At 36.2% G+C, this 25,568-nt stretch overlaps 1 protein-coding gene across 2 annotated transcripts in view; it reads left to right on the top strand.

Annotated features, from left to right (window-relative positions):
• The window catches only part of PLXDC2 (plexin domain containing 2), a 468,173-nt gene that overhangs the window by 222,512 nt on the left and 220,093 nt on the right, over nucleotides 1–25,568 (top strand). For both annotated transcript variants that reach the window (XM_001094803.5, XM_028826043.2), the window contains one exon: nucleotides 10,095–10,241. In XM_001094803.5, coding sequence (XP_001094803.1) covers nucleotides 10,095–10,241 — 147 coding nt within the window. The remainder of the gene's footprint in view (nucleotides 1–10,094; nucleotides 10,242–25,568) is intronic.

Raw genomic sequence — 25,568 nt, forward strand, 5'->3', positions numbered from 1 at the left:
ATCAGGCAAATGGTCTTCTGATCTATACCTAGCAATCACTTTCTATTTGCCCTGTGGCCAAAAGATCTTAGAAGCTTAGTTAAAAGGCATTCCATGAGAGATCTAGTTCAACTCCTTCCTACACAGACTAAAGCCCAGAACTTACAGTGGCTATTTAGAGTCAGAACCTGTACTTCAGCTCAAATCTCCTCTGAGCTACATTATTTTAATGTTAATTTTATGTATTTTAGTAGAAATCACATACATATTGTAAACATTTTTTTTGAATCACACTTTTTGTTGAGTTTGTGAAGCCTTCAGAAATCCCTTGTAAGTTGGCAGTGCACCTAACTCTGCCTCAGATTCTTTCTGGCATCTTTTATCTCATCACTCTATGCCTGGGAATAGTCTATGGGGCTCATTCTTCAAAAGATTCAAGGTTTGTATCAGGAAGTAGATAAATAAAGGTGTAGCATACCCAAGTAAAAAATACATTCTATTTCATTTAGTAAATGAACCAACATAAACACATACTAATATACCTCAAAATGCCTGTAGATCTAGGCAAGCACTTAACTGTGCTGTGTTAATTTTGTTATGAATTTGAAAGATCACAAGGGTATTGTGCTTTCATGGCCATATAGCTCACCCAACTCAGCATAGCAGAGAGGACAATCTCATCTATGAGAGAGATTGTTACTGGGAAAATGGAAACTGTTTTATAATGGAAATACCGCTGGAATCCTATCTTTAATGTATTGTACAGTATTCTGACCTCACAGTAAATTCACACACATACACACCCCACTCTACTACATTTTTAGGAGGGTCACTTAACTAAACGTTTCTGAAGGACACGCCTAGAATCCCAGCATGTTGGGAGGCTAAGGCGTGCAGATCACGAGGTCAGGAGATGGAGGCTAACATGGTGAAACCCCATCTCTACTAAAAACACAAAAACATTAACCGGGTGTGGTAGCACGTGCCTGTAGTCCCAGCTACTCAGGAGACTGAGGCAGGAGAATCACTTGAACCCGGGAGGCGGAGACTGCAGTGAGCCGAGATCGCACCACTGCACTCCAGCCTGGGCGACAGAGCAAGACTCCGTCTCGAAAAAAATAAAAAAATAAAATAAAATAAAGAATAAAATAAATCATACCTAGAAAAGTCAAAGATATTGCTAGAGGGATAGACCATGTTGCAAATAGATCAAGTAGGTGAAAATTCTTGGGGAATTGTGAAGATATGGGTAAACAACTGTAACAACACAGAAAAAATGTGCATAATGAGAGCTGGTGCAATAATCTGATATAACCAAGAGAAGACAGATGGATTGATTTAAATTATTCTGACACTCTATCAGTAAACTGAATTGTGCAGCATGTAATTGTTCTTAGTGTCTGAAGAAGGTATTAATGTAGTATTTGTTGATGGGTACTGAAGTCTATTCAAAGCTAATATGTAATTGTTCTGATCATGCTGAAATTGGGCTTGATTTAAGGATGCTGAGTACTTTATATTCTGTTCTTAGGCTTTTCAAATGTGTTTAAATAACATTCATTTAATATAATTCTTTAGCAACCCAGTGAAAGAAAGCTAAATACTATCATTCACTTTTTGCTGATAAAAAAAATTAATGTGACTTAATTATCTGCCCACACCTCACTCCCTATAGGTCACCTTCTAAGGTAATTGAAAAAGGTGGAGATTCATGGGTGGAACCTTTATCTCACATTGCTTTCAATGAGGTCTGTTTCCAACCCGGCTAGGAGTTGTTACTCATTCCACTGGTCAGCTCTTTAAGTCCAAGACCCCTGCCTTTTTCTGTATGATTTTACTTCTGGCAAAAGAGGGAATCTATGTGCAGGAAAGGCCACACTGAAATGAACTGAATGGATAACTGACCTCACTAAAGTGACAGCTCGTTAGGGACCAAGCCAGTGAGAACCAGAGATCAGTTCTCCTGTCTGCAAGTTTAATGTCTTCAACCACAGGCTATCTTCCTCCTCACCTTGGTTCCTTCCTGATCTACCCACAACTATGTCAGAATGTAGCTGTGTGTCCAGTTTACTGTCTATATAAATGAGTGAAAAAAGGAGATGGTTTGGTGATGTTTCTGTAAAACACTTACAACAAAAAAATCACTTTATAAAGATTTGAACTCCAATCTCTCATTCCAAGTTTAGCAGAAATGAACATTTTACTGCATTTCTCTTAATGCTGATTTTGTTTATGGCAATTAGTAAAAAAAAAAATTGCATTCTACAGCAGTTAAGTTATCGAAGCTAGTACCTGAAAGAAAAGGTAATGGAAATTTACATATCACCTGTTTCACAGAGTAATTTTAAGTTATTGACCTTGAATCTCCATATTGAGTATCTGATCTATGGTATGTTAAAGGATTCTTTTTTGAGAACTTTACAACATACTTATGATAGAAATTCTATAGAACTGTTTACTGTGTGTAGCATATGGCCTTGTGTCTCTTGATCTATGTTGGCGGTTTGATTCAAAAAATCAACAATACCCTTGAGCATCTTCATATATTTTCTAAAGCTTTATATAAAGAAAAAGAAGAAAGTGGTTTGCATATAATGTGTTTATTGTAAAAAATCCATATAATACAGATGAGAGGGAGGAGAATGCTTCTAAATTCTGTCATCTGGAATTAACCAGTCAATATATGGTAAATATCTTCTACTCATATCTTTAGGCAAATTTTCAGAGAGGGTGGAGAAAAATAGGTGAGTAGAAATATGCACATTCATATCTGAATAAATGTAATTTTGTAAAATTGAGATTATAGCGTGAGTGCTGAAAAATAAAAATAAAATTCTAAGCTTCTAACCAGCTGAATTGACCCATTTTGGCCAAGAGGACCTCAGAGAAACCTTAACAGCTGAGTTCCCGGCTGTGGTGGGATGGAAGGTCAGTCATGCCTCAGTGCACCCCTTCCTTATTAACCCTTAACCAGAATTCTTTCCAAGGAGTAAGCAGAAATCAGCTCTGGAACACAATAAACAGATGACTCGTTCCTTTATCACCCTTAGCCAGTCATCTGAGGCAGCCACGGGACTCCCCCTCCCACTTTGCTGTTTCCACATTACCACTTGCCAGTTTCCCGGTGCAACCCTTCCCAAAACTAGACTGCCATGTCTGGACAGGTTTCCGCTGACTCAAGGAGGATGCCCAGTGAGAGTTTTGGTGTCCTTGGCTTCACCTTTCGATGTCAGGGGGGCCAGATCTCTACCCTTGGATCATGCTAACAGCATTTTTTGTACATGTGACCCTTGAAGAGGCACAAAGCTCAATTGCACTTGTGCGTGTTTTGCCTTTCATAAATACTCAGGACTCCTCCTGTAGCTTATTGAATATGTATACTCAGCTACCCTGATTAACATAAATCCCCGTGTTGCTCTCGACTTTTGCTGGAGGATACCCTTCCCATTGCAGGGTGGCCAGACTGTAGCTTGCAGGAGCTGCCTTGCAGAAGGACTGGTAGCTCCCAGCTGGTTTGTGAGTGGACTATTTGGAATGCAATGTGAGATAAAGATCCTATCCCCTCCCTCACCTTTCCCAATTTTATTAGAATTTGGAAAGGAGAAATAAAACTTTCTTTCCAAATTTATGAACCTCATGATTCTTCAGTTGACAATACTATGTTTGAGGAAAATCATGGGCTTTCAGTGCCTGGCATACAACCTGAAGGCCACTAGTTTCAGACTTTTACCTTAAACGGTTACCTAAAACATTAACATTTTGAGTTTACTATTTTTAAAACTATATTTTTATACTTTCAGATTTGTCTGTTAATTGCCTGCTATGAAACATTAGATAGTTATTTTTATATTTTCATGGTTGATAGTAATGGCATTCTGATTTATAACCATAATAGTGAAATTGTCCTTTTTCCCTTTACATAATTTTCATGGATACAGTGCTCACCCATCAGAAGATTTGCTATAGTTTCTCTCTTCCCATAGATAGCCACATGCTGAATACAGCTAATAGTTATAGAATTTTTTATTACAGGTGCATTGATTCACCCATTGGTTGATTCAGTGTATAATTAGGCATTACATTTTTAAGAAGTTCTTATTGATGGCATATTCTCTGTATATTTGTATGTATTAAAAATATATTTGTTTCCTATATATTTAAATTACAACTTAACTGAACAGAAAAATTCTTGAGTCACAACTTTATTCTCTGAGATTGTATAAACATTGTTAATATCAGATGTTATGGAGAGGTACCAGGTACACACTTATTGAATTTTTTTCCTCCATATAGATAGCTCAATTTCTTTCTAGATGCCTATAAGACTTCCTTGTTTAATCTATTGGAAACCTCATTAGGAAATTTTGTGGTACTCAAAATTCTATGGCAGATTTTCTTAAGACATGATGTGGAAATTCAAGTCTTTATCTCAGAAAAATATTTTTCTAATATATCATTAATTTTTTTTTTTCTACAACAACTACATATGCACCTGATCTCCTTTCTGTTCCCCTGCAATTTCTGTGCTGACTTTTGTCTTGTCAGCTTGAGATGCCACAACAAAATACGATAGGCTCGGCGGCTTAAAGAACAAAAGTATTTTTTCTCACAGTTCTGGCAGCTAAAGGTCCTAAATCAAGGTGCCAGCTGTTTGGGTTCTTAGTGAGGGCTCCCTTTCTGGCTTATAGACAGCCTTCCTGCTGTATTCTCATATGAGAGAAAAAGAGAGAATTAAAAAGAGAGGGAAGGAGAGGAAATGAATTTCATATCTCTTCTTGCAAGGACACTAATCCTATTGAATAAGGACCCCAATCTTATGACATTATTTAGCCTTAATTACCTTCCTAAAGACTATATCTCCAGATACAGGCACATTGGGCATTGGGGCTTCCACTTAGGAATTTTAGCAAGGGGACACCAACATTCAATCCATAGCATTCGCCCTAGACATTTATCTCATTGTTCTTTTCCATTTCATGTTGTGTGTGCCTCGGAGCTATTTCCTGTGTCCTGACTGGTAATTTAGTCGTGCTTATTCTGGCTACTAGTGGGTTCATCTCTGTAATTCTTTACCTGACTACTGCCAGTTCACTCTTTCTCTCCTCTTGTTATTTCATCGTGTGCTTTTGGTTTCTTATACTAGCATGTTTTTTTTTGTTTGTTTGTTTGTTTGTTTGTTTTTTAGATCACAGGGAACTCTTTTATTAACTCTTTATTTCTGAGGAGTGTAGTATTCACAAGTAATATTTTAAAATAGATTTATCTTTAAATGACTTGCGTAGCCCTTGTGAAATCACTCTTATAAGGATTCAATATATTTGTTAATACTTGGCAAGAACCATTCAAGTTATAATCTTCCTTTATTAATTAAGGAATGATCTTCAAGAGGTGGCCGATTCATTCAGTGCTAAATAATCTTACTAAGAATTTTGATTATGTTTTAAGTATCCATGTATATCAAATGACTACTACACTGATAGTCATATAATATATATTTGATCTTTTTTCTTTTTTGCTTTTTTTTAAGTTCTAAATGAAATGAAGCTGGAGTTCAAATATCATTACTGCATGAGGCAATGTGAGGCATTCATAAACATTATCCATCATAAAAGCAACACCCATGATAGAAAAGAAGGCAGCATTTGGGTTAGGAATTATATAGATTGATTGCTGCAGAACAGCTAAGTTGCAGTTATGATAACTTTTCCTCCGTATTTTTGGTGTAAATCCTCTGTCTACAGCTGCACATTTCCATGCATTTTCGAGAAACATGGATTTCTACGATTTAATACCACATACTGTGCCATCTACTTTCTCTAACAGTTGCTTTCCTAAATGAATTGGCAACTAGGCATATCACAGTAGTGTTTTGTTTTATTTTCTATGGTGTTAGAAATAGTTTGCTCTTGAACAGAAAATGAAAATCTTTGCACTCAAAGTGGCTTTTGACAACTCCTTAAGTGCCATTGCTCCTATAAAAGGATAAGACGTGTTTTGAATAATTTACTAGTGCTAAAATGTCACATTTTTGAGAAATCTATTTTATGGTTTTTCTGAATATCTGAGCCAAACACCTCTCTGGAATTTAATAACTTGTGTCTCTGCCTTCCTAAGTAAACAATAAATTGTCTTCCTTTTTGAATAAAGGTTGCCATGACAACTTGGCAGGCGTGGGCTATGGAAGTCAGATACCGAGCTCTAGTATTTCAAAGATGTGATATTGTTTTTGGCAGCTCTGATTTAAGAAAAACTGAAGGTGTATTTTCACATAGTGTATCAGTGGTGGACTTCGTAATTAGACTAAATTGTGTATATTTTTGCAGGTAATTCATTATTTAAGTACAATGATATTCTTGCTCTTTATGATAACTTCAAGACTCTTTCTTAACTAATCACAGAAATCCAGAGATTAAGGAAAATGCCAAGGTTATTTTATAAATGCTGATTTCAAAAATTATCCTGAACTCAATTCTGAAATTTTGACATTTTAAAGAAAATATCTATTTAGTAATTACAGGGAAATTTTGCAGCATCAATCAAATAATCTGTTATATAATTCACCTAAAGATTACATCTTTAACTTCAATGTTCCTGAAATCTTTGTAATAATACTGTCAATAGGGATAAAAATTAAATTTTGATTTAAACACATTGAGTATTTTCTTCAAAACCACCCTTTTATACCATTCACTGAAAAAATAAATGAATTATTATTTTACATAATAATTTAATTTTTAATTTTATAAAAATTTCAGTGAATGCTATAAAAGCGTGGCTTTGAAGAAAATATTCAATGAAATGATTTCTAGGTGGCCTTGCTCAAAGTTGTTTAAGTTTGGTTGCAAGTAAAAAGGCCTGTTTTTTCAGTTATGATTCTTTCAGTTGACCATAACCTAATTCAAGGTGATCTAACAATAGAAAAAGACTCAAGGTTTCATGGAATGAACAAGTCCAGTAACAGGTCACACCTAGATAGACTTGCTCAGGGATCTGGCCCTTCCTTCCTTCCTTCCTTCCTTCCTTCCTTCCTTCCTTCCTTCCTTCCTTCCCACCTTCCTTCCTTCCTTCCTTCCTTCCTTCCTTCCTTCCTTCCTTCCTTCCTTCCTTCCTTCCTTCCCTCCCTCCCTCCCTCCCTCCTTCCCTCCCTCCCTCCTTCCCTCTTCCCCTCCTCCCTTCCTCCCTTCCTTCCTTCCTTCCCTCCCTCCTCCCTCTCTTTCTCTCATTCTTTTCTTTCTTTGATAGAGTCTTGCTCTGTTACCCAGGCTGGAATGTAACAGCATGATCTCAGCTCACTGCAAACTCTGCCTCCCAGATTCAAGCAATTCTCCTGGTTCAAGTGCTATGCCTGGCAGTAGAGACGGCGTTTCACCATTTTTGCTAGGCTGGTCTGGAACTCCTGACCTCAGGTGATCCACCCTCCTCGGCCTCCCAAAGTGTTGGGATTACAGGCATAAACCACCACGTCCAGCCTGTAATTCTTTCTTTAGCAATGTGTTTGCCTTATCTTCAGACAGAATTTCCTCATAGTAGCAAAATGGAGCCAGTGGTTCCAGGTCTCACGCCTACATATCTCAGCAATCAGAACAAGGGAAATGATCTCTTCTCTACCTAAATTCCTGAATGTCTCAGTAATTGCTCCTTCTTAGGTTATCTGCTCATGCATGCCACCAACCACTGTGACCAGTGTAATAACATGAGCAAAATGGCCTGTGCCCAATGTCAAGGAAGGTTCCCACCTCCAAATCTTCTGGTTGTGAAGCCCAGTACACACAGATGAGTTGAATACATACCAGAGACACATCCACAGTGTGTTTTACCCTCAGACAACCCAAACTATCAGTGTCATTATGAGATTCTGGAACAGAGGGAGGGCTGGAAACCCATTGAGGTGTCAGAGCCTTTGGGGGCTGCATGATCTTCTTTCTTCTTTCTTTATATTTACTTTGTTCTTCTTTCTCTGTAGACCTTTCTTTTCTTTCACCAAGGTGTACATATAATTTGTGTGCCATACCCAGAGTTTAATTGCAGATATACCTAGGGCGTTTTATTTGTTTGTTTTGTTTTTATTTTTATTTATTTATTTATTATTATTATTTTTTTTGAGACAGAGTCTCACTCTGTTGCCCAGGCTGGAGCGCAGTGGCCGGATCTCGGCTCACTGCAAGCTCCGCCTCCCGGGTTTACGCCATTCTCCTGCCTCAGCCTCCCGAGTAGCTGGGACTACAGACGCTCGCCACCTCGCCCGGCTTGTTTTTTTTTTGTTTGTTTGTTTGGTTTTTTTTTTTTTGTATTTTTTAGTAGAGACGGGGTTTCACCGTGTTAGCCAGGATGGTCTCGATCCCTGACCTCGTGATACGCCCGTCTCGGCCTCCCAAAGTGCTGGGATTACAGGCTTGAGCCACCGCGCCCGGCCTGTGTTTTGTTTTTTTAAAATGGAGTCTCACTGTCTCCCAGGCTGGAATGCAGTGGTACAATCTTGGCTCGCTGCAAACTTTGCCTCCAGAATTAAGCAATTCTCCTACTTCAGTCTCCCAAGTAGCTGGGATTGTAAGCACTCGCCACCACATCCGGCTAATTTTTGTATTTTTAGTAGAGATGGTATTTCGCCATGTTGGCCTGGCTGGTCTCAAACTCCTGACCTCAGGTAATCCGCCCGCCTTGGCTTCCCAAAGTGCTGGGATTACAGGCATGAGCCACTATGCTAGGTCTTTATTACATAAACAAAAAACTTACTGTTAGCATTTAATCACTATTCTCAATATTTACATTTGGATCATAGTCTCTCTTTTAGGCACGAGGCAAAATCTATTTAGAATACTACATAGAATATTCTTTTCCTTTTTGTAATAAGTTACGTATATATCTCGATTGATGATTTGCTAAAAAATACATGAGATTCATGTTTTGACTGGATTTCAAGAATAATTTTATTATATTTAATTATCACTTAAATGATAAATGAATTAAACAAAATTCACATCCCAAACCTTATTATTCAAATCATAGACCTATTTATTCAACATTTTTTCTTATACTTACCTGAAGGCTTTAAAATATTTTTTGTCTACTAACTCCTCAAATTGATTTCATGGTTATAAAACATTGCAATCAGAATTAGCCAAAAATCATGTAATTTTTCTGGGTATTTCTCATCAAAATTGCTTCTTAAAACATTTACATCTCTTCACTGAGTGGGAAATATGAGGAATAAAGGCTTTGTGACAGGCACTATGGTAATATCAACAATGTGAACTCAAATAAAAGTAGAATGTAGTAACTCAAATTAAAGGAAAAAATATATTGTCTTCATTTCTAGGACCATTAGCTGAAAGCAGGCCCTGATATAACCTCATTTTTAAAGAAGAGAAGTTTGAATTTGTTATTACTAATTGTAATTATACCATAGGTTTTTAGTAAAAATTTCGAAAGAGACATTTTTGTTCAAAAGGACCTGTTTGTTCTGGTGAAAAATTAGATATTTGCACCCAGTATACATTTCCTTCTAACTCTTGTATATTTAATAATTTCCTCTAAAGACTACTAATTTTACACACACTCACATGCACACACACACACTCATGTAAAATACAAAACTTAGAAGGAAATATATATTGAAATTGTTAAATATACAAAACATGTAATCACTATTCTCCACATTTATATTTGGATCATAGTCTTTCTTTTAGTCACAAGACAAAATCTACTTAGAATACTGCATAGAATATTCTTTTTCTTTTTGCAATCGATTACATATATGTCTCGATTGATGATTTGTGAAAAAAATACATGGGATTCATGGTTTCACTGGATTTCAGGAACCATTTTATTTTATTTAATTAGCACTTAGATAATAAATGAACAAGACAAAATTCACATTCTGAATTTTATTATTCAAATCATAGGGCTATTTATTTAACATTTTTTTCTTACAGTTCATGTGTGTGTGTGGGTGTGCACATTTATTTATGTAATCCAAATTCATTTCTCTCAGAGTTTAGTTAATTCATTTGGCTCTTTTAAAGACTATTAATACTCTTGAGTTCAATAGGGTTTTTTTTAAGAATTGTAGTTAAAACATCTCTGTTCTTGATATATATTATTATCTGTTATTGCAGGAGGATACAGACCACAATTACTACATATCTCGAATATATGGCCCATCTGATTCTGCCAGCCGGGATTTGTGGGTGAACATAGACCAAATGGAAAAAGATAAAGTGAAGATTCATGGAATATTGTCAAATACTCATCGGCAAGCTGCAGTAAGTGTTTTGACATTCAGGGTTCGTTTTTCCTACTGTGAAAAAAATGGTTGCTTTAATTGGCCTGTAGCCATTTCTTTTATAAGTTTGATAATTAAATATTAAAATGGCCCTATCTGTGGTAATCATTTTTCAAGTATATTCAGTTCTGTAATTGTAATTTAGATTAATAATTACATATAAGATATGAAAGAAAATGAAATAGAATTGTTTTGATATACTGTCATTAATTTAACCAGTTTTCTTAGTCTATCTGATGAACGTATATTGGATTCAAAATTGAGCTTTATCTTGGATTATTTTTAGTTTTCTTATAACCCATGAGTGTATAGAACATTTTAAAAAATTACTTGCATTTGGTATCTTCCCATTTACATGAGTTTATTCCTCTTGGTCTTGGATTTAACCAAAGATTTAACCGAAGTCATTTATGACTTAGATAACATATATAGAACAAATTATGTTCTTAAATGAAGACGTTTGATATAAAGAAAAATAATAAAATATAGAAAGCATCACATTGATATTTTAAGCCTGGGCTCATTATTTCCTAACCGTGCTCCTGAAATAAATAATTTAACTATTCTGAGGTGCTTTCTGCATGTGTAAACTGGAGATGAGAGGGAATATTAATACTTGCCTCCCTTTCCTTACGTGGTCATGAGTAGGCTATTCAAGGGCCAGCCTGAATGCTCAAATGCATTAGCTTTTTCAATCTTCACAACAATCCTATGATTTAAATATTATTACATCACACATTGCAGATAAGAGAACTGAGGAGTCTTGGAAAATTCAGATAACCTGTCCAAGGGTCTCCACTAGAAAGTGGTAAACTGGGGTGTTAACCTGGGTAGCCAAGCTGATGCTCAAATTTTGTGTGTAAAATGTATCACACTTGGTTCTCAGAATGTTCTTTGATCATCATTTTATGATAAATGCCGGATTTCACATTTTAACAGGTGTTTGGTTTTGCTGGCCTGGGTAACGGTGGTGATAGTGTCATTGATGAAACCATGAGATGTTCTCTTCAGTATGACCTGAAGTGAAAAGAAAACAGCTTTAACCTTTCAAGTTATTTAGAGAGGCATTGATTTGATAAATGTTAAATATCAAAATTTTTGGCAGTGGCCTTCCTTGTTTATACGTAGATGTTCCTGTTTTCAGGAGATCAACTGCTAAAAGCTAAATGGAAATTAGGAATAGTATACTATGATGATTCATTGAATTTTCAGTGTAGAGCACATGCTTCCTGAGTCTGAGAAGCAAACAAAGTAGCTACCTTTCCTTACTAAATTCCATCATCCACCCCCACCCCACTTTTTTCTATATTCAGGCAACCCCAGGTAGGCAAGATGACAGATTTAGAAATAATTCACTGTGGAATTTCCAACAGATTTTCAAGAGAAGAGAAAATGGTAAAGAATAGATTCGAACAATGTCTATCTGAGATCTATTGCATTTGACAACCTTCCTACTATAGCACAGTGGTTAACAGTATAAAATATACTTTGTGGAGTTTTGAATGTTGGTGTGTGCACATGGGGATTCAGTGACGTGGCCTAGTTCTAGTGTCAGTCACTATGGGTGACATCTATAAGCAGAGAAAGAAGTTCCTCAGTTAAAGTATTAGCTGATTTCTTCCTCTATACAAATATGGCTACCATCTCTCTCCTCTGTTCTGCCCCCCAATGTAAGACAGTTTGTATCCTGCCTCTCCTTAAAGAAGCCTGTTCTCTTTGCAATAGGGTTTACTTGGTTGCCTTGTAACAGCTCTCTGATTGTCTCATGAAAAATGATAATACTGTAGACAGTCCATTTTTTTCTTATTGTTAGTATGGCAGTGACATTGTTTGTTGCTTTTAACACTTGAGGTCGCCTCAAACATAAATGGAAGGACTTGAACTTCTGGTTGTAACTTACCTGGTGCTCTTTATGTTGATGGTTAAATATATACAATTGTTAGAGGCTTTTGTTTTAGATACTCTGCCATTGTCATATCTTGGGTTCTTGGTTATCCACGAGTATTTAAGCCATTAACAAACATTTCTTCAGAGTTAGAAATTGGTGGAAAAAACTATCAACAAAATTCGACACACTTCATATTAAAAACTCTCAAGAAACTAGGCATAGAAGGAACATACCTCAAAGTAACAAGAGCCATCTGTGACAAACCCACAGCTAACATTATACTGAATGGGCAAAAGCTGAAGCATTCCCCTTGAAAACTGCCACAACACAAGGATGCCCTCTCTCATCATTCTTATTGAACATAGTATTGGAAGTCCTAGCCAGAGTAATTAAGCAAGACAAAGAAATAAAGAGCATCCAAGTCAGAAGAGAGGAAGTCAAACTATCCCTGTTTTCAGATGGCATGATTCTATATCTAGAGAACCCCATAGTCTAGGCCCAAAAGCTCCTTTAGCTGATAAGCAACTTCAGCAAGTTTCAGGATACAAAATCAATGTTCAGAAATCACAAGCATTCCTATACATCACCAACTGCCACGCCAAGAGTCAAATCAGGAAGACAATCTCATTCACAATTGCCACAAAAACAATAAAATACCTAGTAATACAGCTAACCAAGGAAGTGAAAAATCTCTGCAATGAGTATTACAAAGCACTGCTCAAAGAAATCAGCGAAGACACAAACAAATGGAAAAAAAAAATCACATGCTCTTGGATAGGAAGAATCAATATCATTAAAATGGCCATACTGCCCAAAGCAATTTACAGATTCAAGGCTATTCCTATCACACTACCAATGACATTCTTCACAGAAGTAGAAAAATTTATTTACAATTCATATGGAACCAAAAAAGAGCCCAAATAGCCAAGGCAATTCTAAACAAAAATAACAAAACTAGAAGCATCACATTGCCCAACTTCAAATTATACTGCAGGGCTGAAGTTACCAAAACAACATGTTACTGGTACAAAAACAGTCACACCGACTAATGGAACAGAATAGAGAGCCCAGAAGTAAGGCCACACATCTATGACGATCTGACCTTCAACAAACCTGACAAAAACAAGCAATGGAGAAAAGACTCCCTATTTAATAAATGGTGCTGGGATAACTGGCTAGCCATATACAGCAGATTGAAGCTAGATCCCTTCCTTACACCATATAAAAAAAATCAATTCAAGATGGATTAAAGACTTAGATGTAAAATCCAAAACTATAAAAACCCTGGAAGACAACCTAGGCAATACCATTCTGGACATAGTAAAAGGCAAAGACACCAAAAGCAATCACGACGAAAGCAAAAATTAACAAATGGGATCTAATTAAACTAAAGAGCTTCTGCACAGCAAAAGAAACTATCAACAGAGTAAACAGACAACCTACAGAATGGGAGAAAATATTTGCAAGCTATACATCTGACAAAGGTCTAATATCCAGCATCTACAGGGAACTTAAACAAATTTACAAGAAAAAAAAAACATTAAAAAGTGGGCAAAGACATGAACAGGCACTTTTCAAAAGAAGACATACATGCAGCCAAGAAGCATATGAAAAAAAAGCTCAATATCACTGATCATTAGAGAAATGCAAAACAAAAACCCCAGTGAGATATCATTTCACACCTATTAGAATGGCTGTTATTAAAAAGTAAAAAAAAAAAAAAAAAAAAAAAACAGATGCTGGTGAGGTTGCAGATTAAAGGGAACACTTATACACTGTTGGTGATGCTGTAAATTAGTTCAACCATTGTGGAAAGAAGTATGGCAATTCCTCAAAGACCTAAAGACAGAAATACCATTCGACCCAGCAATCCTATTACTGGGTATATACCCAGAGGAATATAAATCATTCTACCATAAAGACACATGCATGTGAATGTTTATTGCAGCACTATTCACAAAAGCAAAGACATGGAATCAACCTAAATGCCCATCAATGACAGATTGGATAAAGAAAATGTGGTACATATATACTATGGAATACTATCCTGCCATAAAAAAGAACAAGATTATGTCTTTTGTGGGAACATGAACAGAACTGGAGGCCATTATCCTTAGCAAACTAATAATGGAACAGGAACCAAATATACCATGTTCTTACGTATAAGTGGAGCTAAATGATAAGTTATGAACACAAAGTAGGGAAAAACAGACACTGGAGTCTACTTAAGGGTGGAGGGTGGGAGGAGAGAGAGGAGCAGAAAAGATAACTATTGATTGCTAAGCTTAATATTTGGGTGATGAAAGAATCCATACAACAAATTCCTATAACATGAGTTCACCTATGTAACAAAGTTTCACACATACTGCTGACCCTAAAATAAAGGTTAAAAAATTTATATGTGCTATTATGGTCATATTGTATCTCAAGACCCAATATACACTTAGGGTTGGATTAATGACAGTGGAGGTATAAACCCTATTTTAAATACTCTTTCTCTTAATTTTGAACATTTTTGGCCTCCATCTTGTCAGATCTGATTCCATCATTATAGTTTTTACTTCATGATGTGTTTCATACAAGGCTGACTCAGCACAGAGCTTTGCTAGCCACAGTCTTGTGCACTCCTGTGCTTTCGTTTATTAGTATAAAAACCAAATCTCTTATTTGGCAGGTCTAGATGGGCCAGAAAATTTGTATTTCTACAAATTCCAAGGTCATGCTCATGCCACTAATCCAGGGACCATGCTCAGACTCTATAGCAGGGGTTGGCATCCTGTTTCTCAAAAGGTCAAGATAATATGTTAGTTGTTGCAGGCCTTATGGTCTCTGTCACAACTACTTGACTCTATTGTTATAGCTTAATAGCCATAGACAATATGTAAATGAACAGGCATGGCTGTGTTCCAATAAAACTTTATTTATGGAAATAAAGAAGACATTGGTCCTGTATCTACTTTATTACTCTCAACAGAAAACACACACACACACCCACCATACATGATCACACAAACACACACACAAAAAAACACTGACACACACTTCCGTTTTAACAATAAGATTGGTAATATTAACTATTTTCCATCTGAAAAAAAATGCTACGTGAACTCCTTCATTTAAATTTACAGCCTAAATATTACAAATGTACTTGCTAGAATATTTGTAAAATTCCCCACATTCTCTTTTCATAAATGTGATTACTAAATATTAGCCTGAGCTTTCCAAACTGTATAGAATAATCCATGTTCTAGCATTTCCTCAGTTGGTCTTTCTACCTTTCCAATCCTGCTTGGTTCTCTGTTTCATTTCCATTGCGCTTTTCTCAGAATAAAATCAAGTTGTTACAAAAGATGACAGAATTTTAATATTAAAGTGATATTATGACCGGGGGCTGAGTAATGCCCACATACACGTCTACAGGCAACACACACACATACTTCATGTTACTGAGGTGGTAAACCACAAGGGAAAATGGAAAACGGCAGACATGAATCCACCTTATTAATTAGCTTTGCTTCTGTTCTCATTGACATAAAAAGCTCTCTGGTAAGTTGGCTGGAAACAGGATTTAAATTTAAGCTCCAAGGGGAAGAAGGGAGTTTCTCGAATCTTATCACCAGTTCATGTAATTTGCATGCCCACGAGTATATATTCTGTCAACAAATTATGCAAAAAAAAAAAAAAAAAAAAAAGATTTAGCTCGGGATAGTCCCAGGGCCAGAGGGCTAACAATTTAGCCCTGAATAAGCAAGAGGTACAGTGAGAAGGCAAGACTGTTGACCCTCCCAGAAGAGGCAACTTATCACCCACTTCCCTGCTTCCTGAAATGGAAAAGAGGAGGGTACAAGAGATGTTTTACCTAGGAACATTATTTTTTTAAAGACATATTTCCCCCTTTACCATCACTGCATATAAATGTGGTCCAAACACTATTTTGGAATCTTAGATAATATTCTTGAAAGAGGAGGAGCGTGGAAATAAAGTAAGTTTTTCCTTTTCTCCCATCCACAATAATATCTTATAATTTCAGAGCAGAATAAAACATAGGAATCATTTAATTCACATATTTGACATGCCCACACACATTGGTATCTCTTTCCTTTTATAATCTCAATCATAATCATTGGTATTTACACGACGTATGTGTATAGTGGAATTTGATTACATGTACTTTCAAATCTCTCCATTGTCATTTTTGTTTAAATAACATTTCTTAAATCATTATTGCAAAATAAGCAGATGCTAAAACCTAGTTTTGCAGTTGACAAATTAAGGCAAAGACCATGTCTTTCTAGCTAAAGCAAAGTGAAGAATTGGTATGAGTTCCTGGCAGATGGTAAGCAATGAGGCAGGCACTTTATATTAAAATTCTCACAATTATCTGGGTATTTTGTCCTTCATTCAGAGCCGCACAGTTTTCAGGTTGCAAATCTAAAAGTTTCTGACTATAAACCTAGAAACCAGCCTTGTTCTTTTCCCTCTTTCTAGACATTTGAAATTTCACATTTTTGTGATTTTCTTCTATATTTCTACATCTATATTATTTAATTTATTTCTGGACACGGTTTGATTCAACTGCCAGACATATTAGAATTATTTTGTCTTCTGAAATGACGTTCTGATTGACAACTCCTAAAGATATATCTCTCTGTCCTGGTGGAAGGAGTCCAGTGTTTGAAGTTAGGAAATCTTAGCTCCAACACTTATTTTTGTGGATTCTGGTCTCTTTGCACCTCAATTTTGTAAGCTGGAAGAAAGGGGGTAAAAATGCCTGCCCTGATTGCCTCCCAGTGCTATGTTGAGAATAAAAATGAAATACTTATAAAAGGACACTGAAAACCTCAACAAAACAATACAGTTGCTGAGCATTATTATTTGAGTGTTCTAATTCTTGACAACAAAAATAATAACCCTGTCAAAGAAAGTAGTTAAGGCAGTAAAAACAGATTGTATTTAGGGTTATTGCAATGAGGGAAAGAATCTTGATGTAGAATTGGGCTCAGTTCTGAACGTAGCATGGGCAAGATGAAGATATGGCCAAGAGCAGAGTGGGCATCAGTGGAGGGAAAGTTATAAGAGGAGACGTGAGAAGTAAGTGGCTATTGTGCCTAAACTGAGTTGTTAGGATTTTTACTGAAGGAGGGTCAGGGTGATTAGATAGCAAGGGTAGGGGATGAGGGTTTGATCAGTATTGAGGATGGTCAGACATCAAGGGTGGGGAGTCTTGCTAAACTGACTTAGCATCTTGTCATTCCCAAATAAGTTAATATCTGAGTCTCTCTAAGAGTCTCTCTCAGATAGATAAATACATAGATGCATAAATATGGATGGTTGGATGGATGGATGGATGGATGGATGGATGGGTGGACAGATGGATGGATGATGGGTGGAAGAATTGCTAGAGATCTAGGTATAGGATAGACGGATGGGTAGATGGAAAGATAGGTAGACAGACATATTAATGGATGGATGGATAGATAGGTAAAGATGATTGATATATCTCTATATTTCTATCTATATCTTTCTATGTATATATTTTATGCCAAACAATTGCCAATATACTGTTTGCCAGACATAAACATACTCTGGCTTAAATATTTTTCAATCTTTCTATATGTTGGTAGGAAGATTGATTCTTTAAATATGAAACAACCGCAAAATGAAATGGTTGAAGTGCTATTCTCTATCTCACTCTATCTCTGTCATAATGCAGGTAAGGTTTTTGATGAAACTTGTTTGACTTTTTATGTGTTGATTGTTTAAAATTTTTATATTGAACTGTCTTTGATGACATTTCTGACTACTTGAATATACATAGAAAAATTCCTTTAAAAATTAAGTCTTCTGGAGATTTATTCCCTTCAGGAAAATAACTCATTGCTTCAGTTAGCAATGAGTCTCATATTTGCATAATGTTTAAGTTGGGAGAACTACATTTGGCTGCTGATGGTGACTATAGTAAGTTGGTTTTTCATATCGGACACATTTATTTTCTTCTGTGCATCAAAAAATCTGTTGATAAGTGCTTATTTTTCAAAATGATTAAATTGAAAGGCAATATAATTTGCTTTCTCTATTAGGCTATTATCTAGACTGTATGTTTTTGCCTGAGTTCTATTCGTAATGTCTAATAATAGGTTGCTTTTTATTTACTCTTACATTTGACTGGTTGAATAAACTTGCTGCATTCTGTCTTTTGAGTTGCTTCAATTCAAGTGAGACACAAGTTTATCAACCTGATCTTACTTGTCTTTACTCGTAGGATTTTTCTCCAGTTTGATAACAGACTGGGATAAGTTGTGTCTGCATATGTCTCTGTAGCTTAATTTCAGTTGAATAAAGTCTTCTACATACATAAAGGAAGAAATATACTCGACATAATGTAATGTTTTATTGAATACTATTCATATTTTTGCTCTAATCAAATTCTAAATACTCAGAAAATTCGTAGTTGCAAAATAGTAAAGGAATTCTCTTTGGATATTTAAAAGGTATGTTCTAGTCTTCAACGTCCTACGAAACAGATGTACACTCCAAAGTAATCATGGATTAATTTGTTTAAAAAATAACAGGGATTCAAAAGCATAGGATTTGGCATCATGAGATCCAAATTCAAGTTTCTTACAACTATGAGACCTTGGGCAAATCCCTAAATTCCCTGTCAATTTCTTCCTGTACTAAGTAGTTGTGATAGTAATGTCTGTCCTGCCTACCACATACAATATATTAAAATGAAATGTTGTGGCACTTGATAGTTACTTATGTAGTTTAAGAAATTCTATTAATTCATTTTACTTGAATTATACTTACGTCACTTACCAAACTTGAGGTTAATCCCTTTTGTCCCAAGTATTATTCCAGGGCCTGACTCTTTTTCATTGCACAAAACTAGCATGATTCGAGTGGCTGAGTTGTATTTCTCTGCATGCCTGGGAAACGGGCTGGTCCACCAGCCTGGAAGCCAGTAAGTACATGGAACAGTCTACCCCTGTCCTGCCGATGGCACTTATGACAGATTAAACATTCCCTAGGCCACCTAATATGCTGAAGTTAACTACTTTTACTGACATAATTACATAAATACATGCATATTACTAATAATTTAATCTACTCTTGCTATTCTTCCTGAATCTAGGAACCAAATTTTAGACATGGAAAGGACTTTGGAGAGCCTTAAGGACAGCTGCCTTAAGAAATTCACATTGATCCATTTCTTCTTCATGTAAGAAATCTTAGCTTCCCAAAGCAAGAAGTTGCCTTCTTATTTGACAGATCATATTTGAGTTCCTATTTCATTACAATTTAATCTTATTTCTTCATCTTGGGTCTTTAGTGAAGGATGAGCACCATTTTTTACATAACATTAGCCATGGAAGGTAACATAATACATTCTGTGTTACCAGTGATGGCTATAAAATAATTCTAGATAGATAAATATCTATTCACGTTTTAAAGTCACGAGTGAGGCAAACATTTTAGGTTTCTGATAAACCCTGTTAGAAGGTTTCATATTAAACTTTTATAACCATAAACGCTGCTAAAAAGGAGACCCCTCAACCATGTCTCAGGTGCAATAAACAAGTGTATTTACTCTGCTTTTCACCTGAGATTCTCTTTTCCAACTTATTTCTTATCATCTTTTCTGTCATCTCTTCAGGAGCCTATGAAGACTTACGACAGTTTAATTTTAGATAACATGAGTGTAAAACATATTCTCATCCTAAAGTTATTAACTGATAAAGATGTTACATGACTCCTTTGAAAGAAAATGTTTCATAACAGAAAACTTAGCAAACTGTAAATGGAATATAACATTTTTTTAGAGTAAATACATCTGAAAGCAGATTATCTTAATTCTTGTGAAAAATCTTAAATTATAAAATATTGTGTTTGAGGATTGAGATTCCCTGGGCAGGTTAGTATTTCAGTATATTTTTAAAATATTTTTTATACCTGGTCCCAATATCTTTATTTTTGTCTGTTCCCTCCTACCTAATTATAGCATATCACTTAGGTGATGGATGGATAATACCCTACACAAAATGGCCAGGTTTCTATGTGGATTGTTTTTTTCTTTGTTTTTATTTATTTATTTTTATTTATTTTTTATTATTATACTTTAAGTTCTAGGGTACATGTGCACAACGTGCAGGTTTGTCACATATGTATACTTGTGGCATGTTGGTGTGCTGCACCCATCAACTCGTCAGCACCCATCAACTCGTCATTTACATCAGGTATAACTCCCAATGCCATCCCTCCCCATGCCCATAATAGGCCCCGGTGTGTGATGTTCCCCTTCCCGAGTCCAGGTGATCTCATAGTTCAATTCCCACCTATGAGTGAGAACATGCGGTGTTTGGTTTTCTGTTCTTGCGATAGTTTGCTGAGAATGATGGTTTCTAGCTGCATCCATGTCCCTACAAAGGACACAAACTCACCCCTTTTTATGTGGATTGTTTATAAACTGCCTTCCCATCAGAATGTCTAGTGTGCCTGGAATTCCCAGCCCCAGAGAATAGGCATCTTTTTTCTCATTTTGCTAGAGGTGCTCTGTTAAAATTCCAATGGGGCTAGAAGTGAAACCCTATTAGCCATTCTCTATTAATGATAGATTGCCAGAAATTTCCTACCCTGCAGCATCTGTCTGTAAAGAAATGCCAAGTAAGGTTCAAGTTTAATAACTGGGCCAAGGTAAAGCACATTAGTCCTGATTCCATGTGGGCTAAACTGTAGGATGCCAAGGATGTCATAAGGGAGCAACTCTTGGACGCTGTGTTGAGAAGTATCAATTTACTTAGTTTTTTGAAAAAAATTAGAAAGTTGACAAATGTGGCCAAATGGAAAACATGAATCTGCATTTAAAAAAAGAGGTAGGGGGCTCTTTATATTATTTTTTGTAACTTTTCTTTCTTTTGAGATTATTTCCAAATAATTTTTTTTTTTAAAAAGAGAAGTTAGCAAAGGAGGATGAAGAAGGAAAATTGAACTTGGTCTAAATTTCAATTTCAATCAGCAATTGAATTTTGAATTATTTAGTTGCTTCGCTCATGAACTTTACCCACTAAATTACAAATATTTTCTAATTGGTACATAATATTTTACATATTTATGGGGTGCAGGTGATATTTTGTTACATGCATAGAATGTGTAATGATGAAGTTGGAGCGTCTGGGGTACCCATCACCTAGAGGATTCATCATTCCTGTGTGTTAGGAACGTTTCATCCTAACATGTCAGTGGAGTAGTGTCAAAACGCATGGACTTGGAACCAGATTGCCTGGATTTGAGTCCTCACTTTGCCAACTGTGAGGTTTAACATTGAGCATGTTATTAACTCTTTCTTAATCACTTCCTCATCTATTAAATGGAAGTAATAACAGTGCTTACCTCCTAAGGTTGGTCATTAGGACTAAAAAATTTAGCATTTGTACAGTGCTTAAAGAGATACCTGGAATAGTGTCCAAGATATCTGTTACATCGATAATAATAATTATTATGCAAACATTTACCTTTAAAAACGATCATTTTCCACTGACTGGAAATTAGGGAGTTTGTTGCCTGAAAGGCAGATTGTTATCTACTGAGAAAAGGAAGGACCTTTCCATTATCTGAACGATAAACACAACAAAATATTTTTTTGTCTTGCCCTGTTTGAGGATCATTGATCAAGGATGTCACAAAAACGTCACAACCTTCAGGCTTTGCGAACCGTAGTTTTAAAGACACTTGGCTAGCAGGAACCTCTAGATTTCAGTTCTGTCAATGGAAAATTTTAGGGCATACATGTGCTACCTGGTAAAGTGAGATTATGTTTTCCAGAAACAAGTCTATTCTTCCTTTTAACCTATTTCACTCTTGCCAAAGTTTCCTTACGGCAATGATTTTGGAGTTTCAAAGACCGCTTATATAACACAGAGCTTTGTTACTCAAAGTGGGGTTTAGGGGGCAGTATCAGAAGCACCAGGAGCTTGCTAGAAATGCAGGATTTCTGCCCCCTGAATCTGGATCTGAATTGTAACAGGAACCCTAGGTGATTCATTCGCACCTTGAGGTTTGAGAAGCTTGGAGAACTCTCTTGACTTGCTTCTAGGGTAGCATGAAAAATCTAGAAGCAATTCCTTCTGGCTCTCACCCAAACCCCATGTGTCCTTGAAGGGTTCTTTATAAAATCCTGTCACACTCTTTCTGTATCCCTGAACAGCTGGACTCTCTGAACTCTGCCAGAGTTGTAAATATCACATAACTAATATGAATAATTCTCAGCGTTTGCAAGTACAGGCAAGCTACTGTAGCCACGTGTTTGCTGGGAACCATGCAGTAAGAGAGGTCAAAAGATATGGTGATTGTTCACTTATTCTCAGGTTCATGTGCACCAGCATCAGCTAATTGCAAATGTTTACGTTTTGTTTTCCAGTTTATGAATATTCCCTTGAAGAGCGCCATTCAATAGCCAGGATTAATTAAGTTCTAAGTTTTGCTATGAAGAAAAGTGCTGAAGAGGTTAGAATTTCTAACTCGGAAAATCAATTCAATTGATGGACTTTATTCTCAAAGAAGTAGCCAGTTCTTTGTTTGTGCATTTGTATATTGATCAGCCCTTTCCATGAACATTTTGATTTTTTAATTAGGTTTCCAGTGTTTTCAGGGACTGGATTAATGACCCATGTCTGTCAACTCCTCCCAGAGTATGAGAATGGTTAAAATCCCATTAAAAAAAATTCTACATGGTAAAAGCATTATTATGATCCTGCCCACTGTGCTATTTTATTTTGGGATACACTAGGCTCACTTAGGGCCTGGAAGCAGGATCTTACTTTATGGTATAACAAAGAAGTTTGCAATGCTCTTATTCAAATATATGCCTCTCCATGTTTTATTTTCCCTCTTTGATAATCGCTTGTTGTGAAAGCCTGCCAATTTTAATTTTTTTCTGTCAACCACATTTGAGTTTATATTACTTTTATTTTTTATATTTTTAGAGACATGGTCTTGCTCTGTCACCCAGGCTGGATTGCAGTGGTGTGATCATAGCTCATTGCAGCCTGGATCTCCTAGGCTCAAGCAATCCTCCTGCCTCAGCCTCCCGAGTAGCTGGGATTGCAGGCCAACATGGCTGGCTAATTCTTTTTTATTTTTGTAGAGACAGGGTCTTGCTATTTTGCCCAGGCTGGTGTCAAACTCCTGGCCTCAAGCGATCCTCCTGACTCCCAAAGCACTGGGATTACAAGTATGAGCCACCGCATCTGGCCTATATTACTTTTATAAGCAAAGTTATTTCAGTTTAATAGGGGAATAAAGCACGAAATGACAATTACCATTGAGAATTTTAAAAAAGAAAGTAAATGTTTTATACATTTAGAAGACAAGCTCCTGTCTTCTAAGGAACTATCCTTAGAGGGTAAGAAATGAAAACATCTGATCCTGGCATGTGAAAAAGAAAAAAGGAAGTCGTTGAGACTGGGCTGGTCACTGGGTGAGCAGGGGCCCCCTGTTGTGCCTAGGCCCAGGTGTGGCCAATGGCGCAATGGCTCAGCCCAGCTTGGTGCTCTATTAGCCCAGTCCCTGTGATTTGGTGCATTTGATCTAATTAGACTGCTCTGCACCTTTCTCAAATTTTCTCTCTTTTGTGTCTCTGGCCTCATGCATCTAGGTGCTTTCAAATGATGTTTTACTATTACTAATTTTTAAAGAAAATTATGTTGTTATGTCTACCAAGAGTGAAAGACTGACAATATTAAAGATTCCATATAGAAAACACAGTCACTGAAGGCTTATAACAGGTGGGAAACGAATCACGTAGTATAAAAAAAGAAATATAGAAATTATACAGTTGTCAAAACGCAGGGTTTTGGAGCCCAACGTGTTTGGATTGAAGTCTTATCTCTAATGCCTACTGGTGATTTGAATTTATCACTCATCCTTTATTTTTGTAAAATTTTGTTTTGAAATAATTTCAGACTTATAAAAAAACTTGCAAAAAAATTTTAAAGAGTTTCCATGTAGATTTCACCTAGTGCTGTAAATTTTAACACCTTATATACCCACGATACCATTAACAGTCTCAACAAATTCGTGTTGGTACTATACTCTTAAATAATCCATAGGCCTTATTCCAGTTTTCCTAATTGTCTGCAAATTATTTTTTCTTATTCAAGATCCAACTTAGGACCCATATAGCATTTATTTGTCAAATATTCTAGCCTCCTTCAATCTATAGCAATTCCTCAGTCTTTGTCTTTCATGAACTTGACACTCTTAAAGAGTATTGGCCAGTTACTCTGTACAATGTCCCTGATTTTGAGTGTCTACTATTGCTTCATGATTAAATGTAGGTCTCTGTTTTTGGCAATATTATGATGGGGATGATATTTTGTCCTTCCTTGTGCATCATATCGGGAGGTACATGATGATAATAAGTCTCATTAGTGTGAGGTTAATTTTGATTACCTGGTTAAGGTGATGCCTAACAGGTTTTGTCTTTTCCCTGTAAAGCTACCATTTTTTCCTTTTGTAATTAAAAAATCTTGTTGAAAGATGCTTTGAGACTATACAAATGTCCTGCTTCTCATTGTACCTCAACCTACTGATTTTAGCATTCATTATTGCTAAATACAGGCAAAATACTTAGCATAATGTCTGATATATTAAATGTTAATTTCATTCTTTTAACACCTACATATACAATAATTATGATTATTTTAATATGACAAAAATGAAGACATCATAACATTGCCTAGAAACATGTCTAATTGAGATAACGATTCTATTAGAAAAACAATTAACCAGAATTAGTTTAATTCTTTAAGAGCTGTGATAATGCACTGCTGTATTTGAAAGAACATAAATCATGTTCAGCTATTTATTAGGAATCAAATAAGGAGCTATACTTGCTTAGGAAACTAGTTTTAAATAACTAGTGCTAGACACCTTCGTGTACACAGTATATTGTTATACTTCATTGACTCAATGCTTATGATGGTCCAGGTATTATTTGGTCATTTGATCCTTATGATAACCTTTTGAAGAAGTGTCTTGACCTTACAGAATGAGCAAACTAGGGCTTTAAAAGGTTAAATAGTCCGGGTGCAGTGGCTCACACCTGTAATTCCAGCACTTTGGAAAGTCGAGGTGGGCGGATCACGAGGCCAAGAGATCAAGGCCATCCTGGCCAACATGGTGAAACCCCATCTCTACTAAAATTACAAAAATTAGCTGGGTGTGGTGGCGCATGCCTGTAGTCCCAGCTACTAGGGAGGCTGAGGAAGGAGAATCACTTGAACTTGGGAGGCAGAGGTTGCAGTGAGCCAAGATCGTGCCATTGCATTCCAGCCTGGTGGCAGAGTGAGACTCCGTCTCAATAAATAAATAAATAAATAATAAATAAATAAATTTAAAAAATAAAAAAGGTTAAATAAT

The sequence above is a fragment of the Macaca mulatta genome, chromosome 9 (genome assembly GCF_049350105.2).
Source record: "Macaca mulatta isolate MMU2019108-1 chromosome 9, T2T-MMU8v2.0, whole genome shotgun sequence".
Taxonomy (NCBI): Eukaryota; Metazoa; Chordata; class Mammalia; order Primates; family Cercopithecidae; genus Macaca; species Macaca mulatta.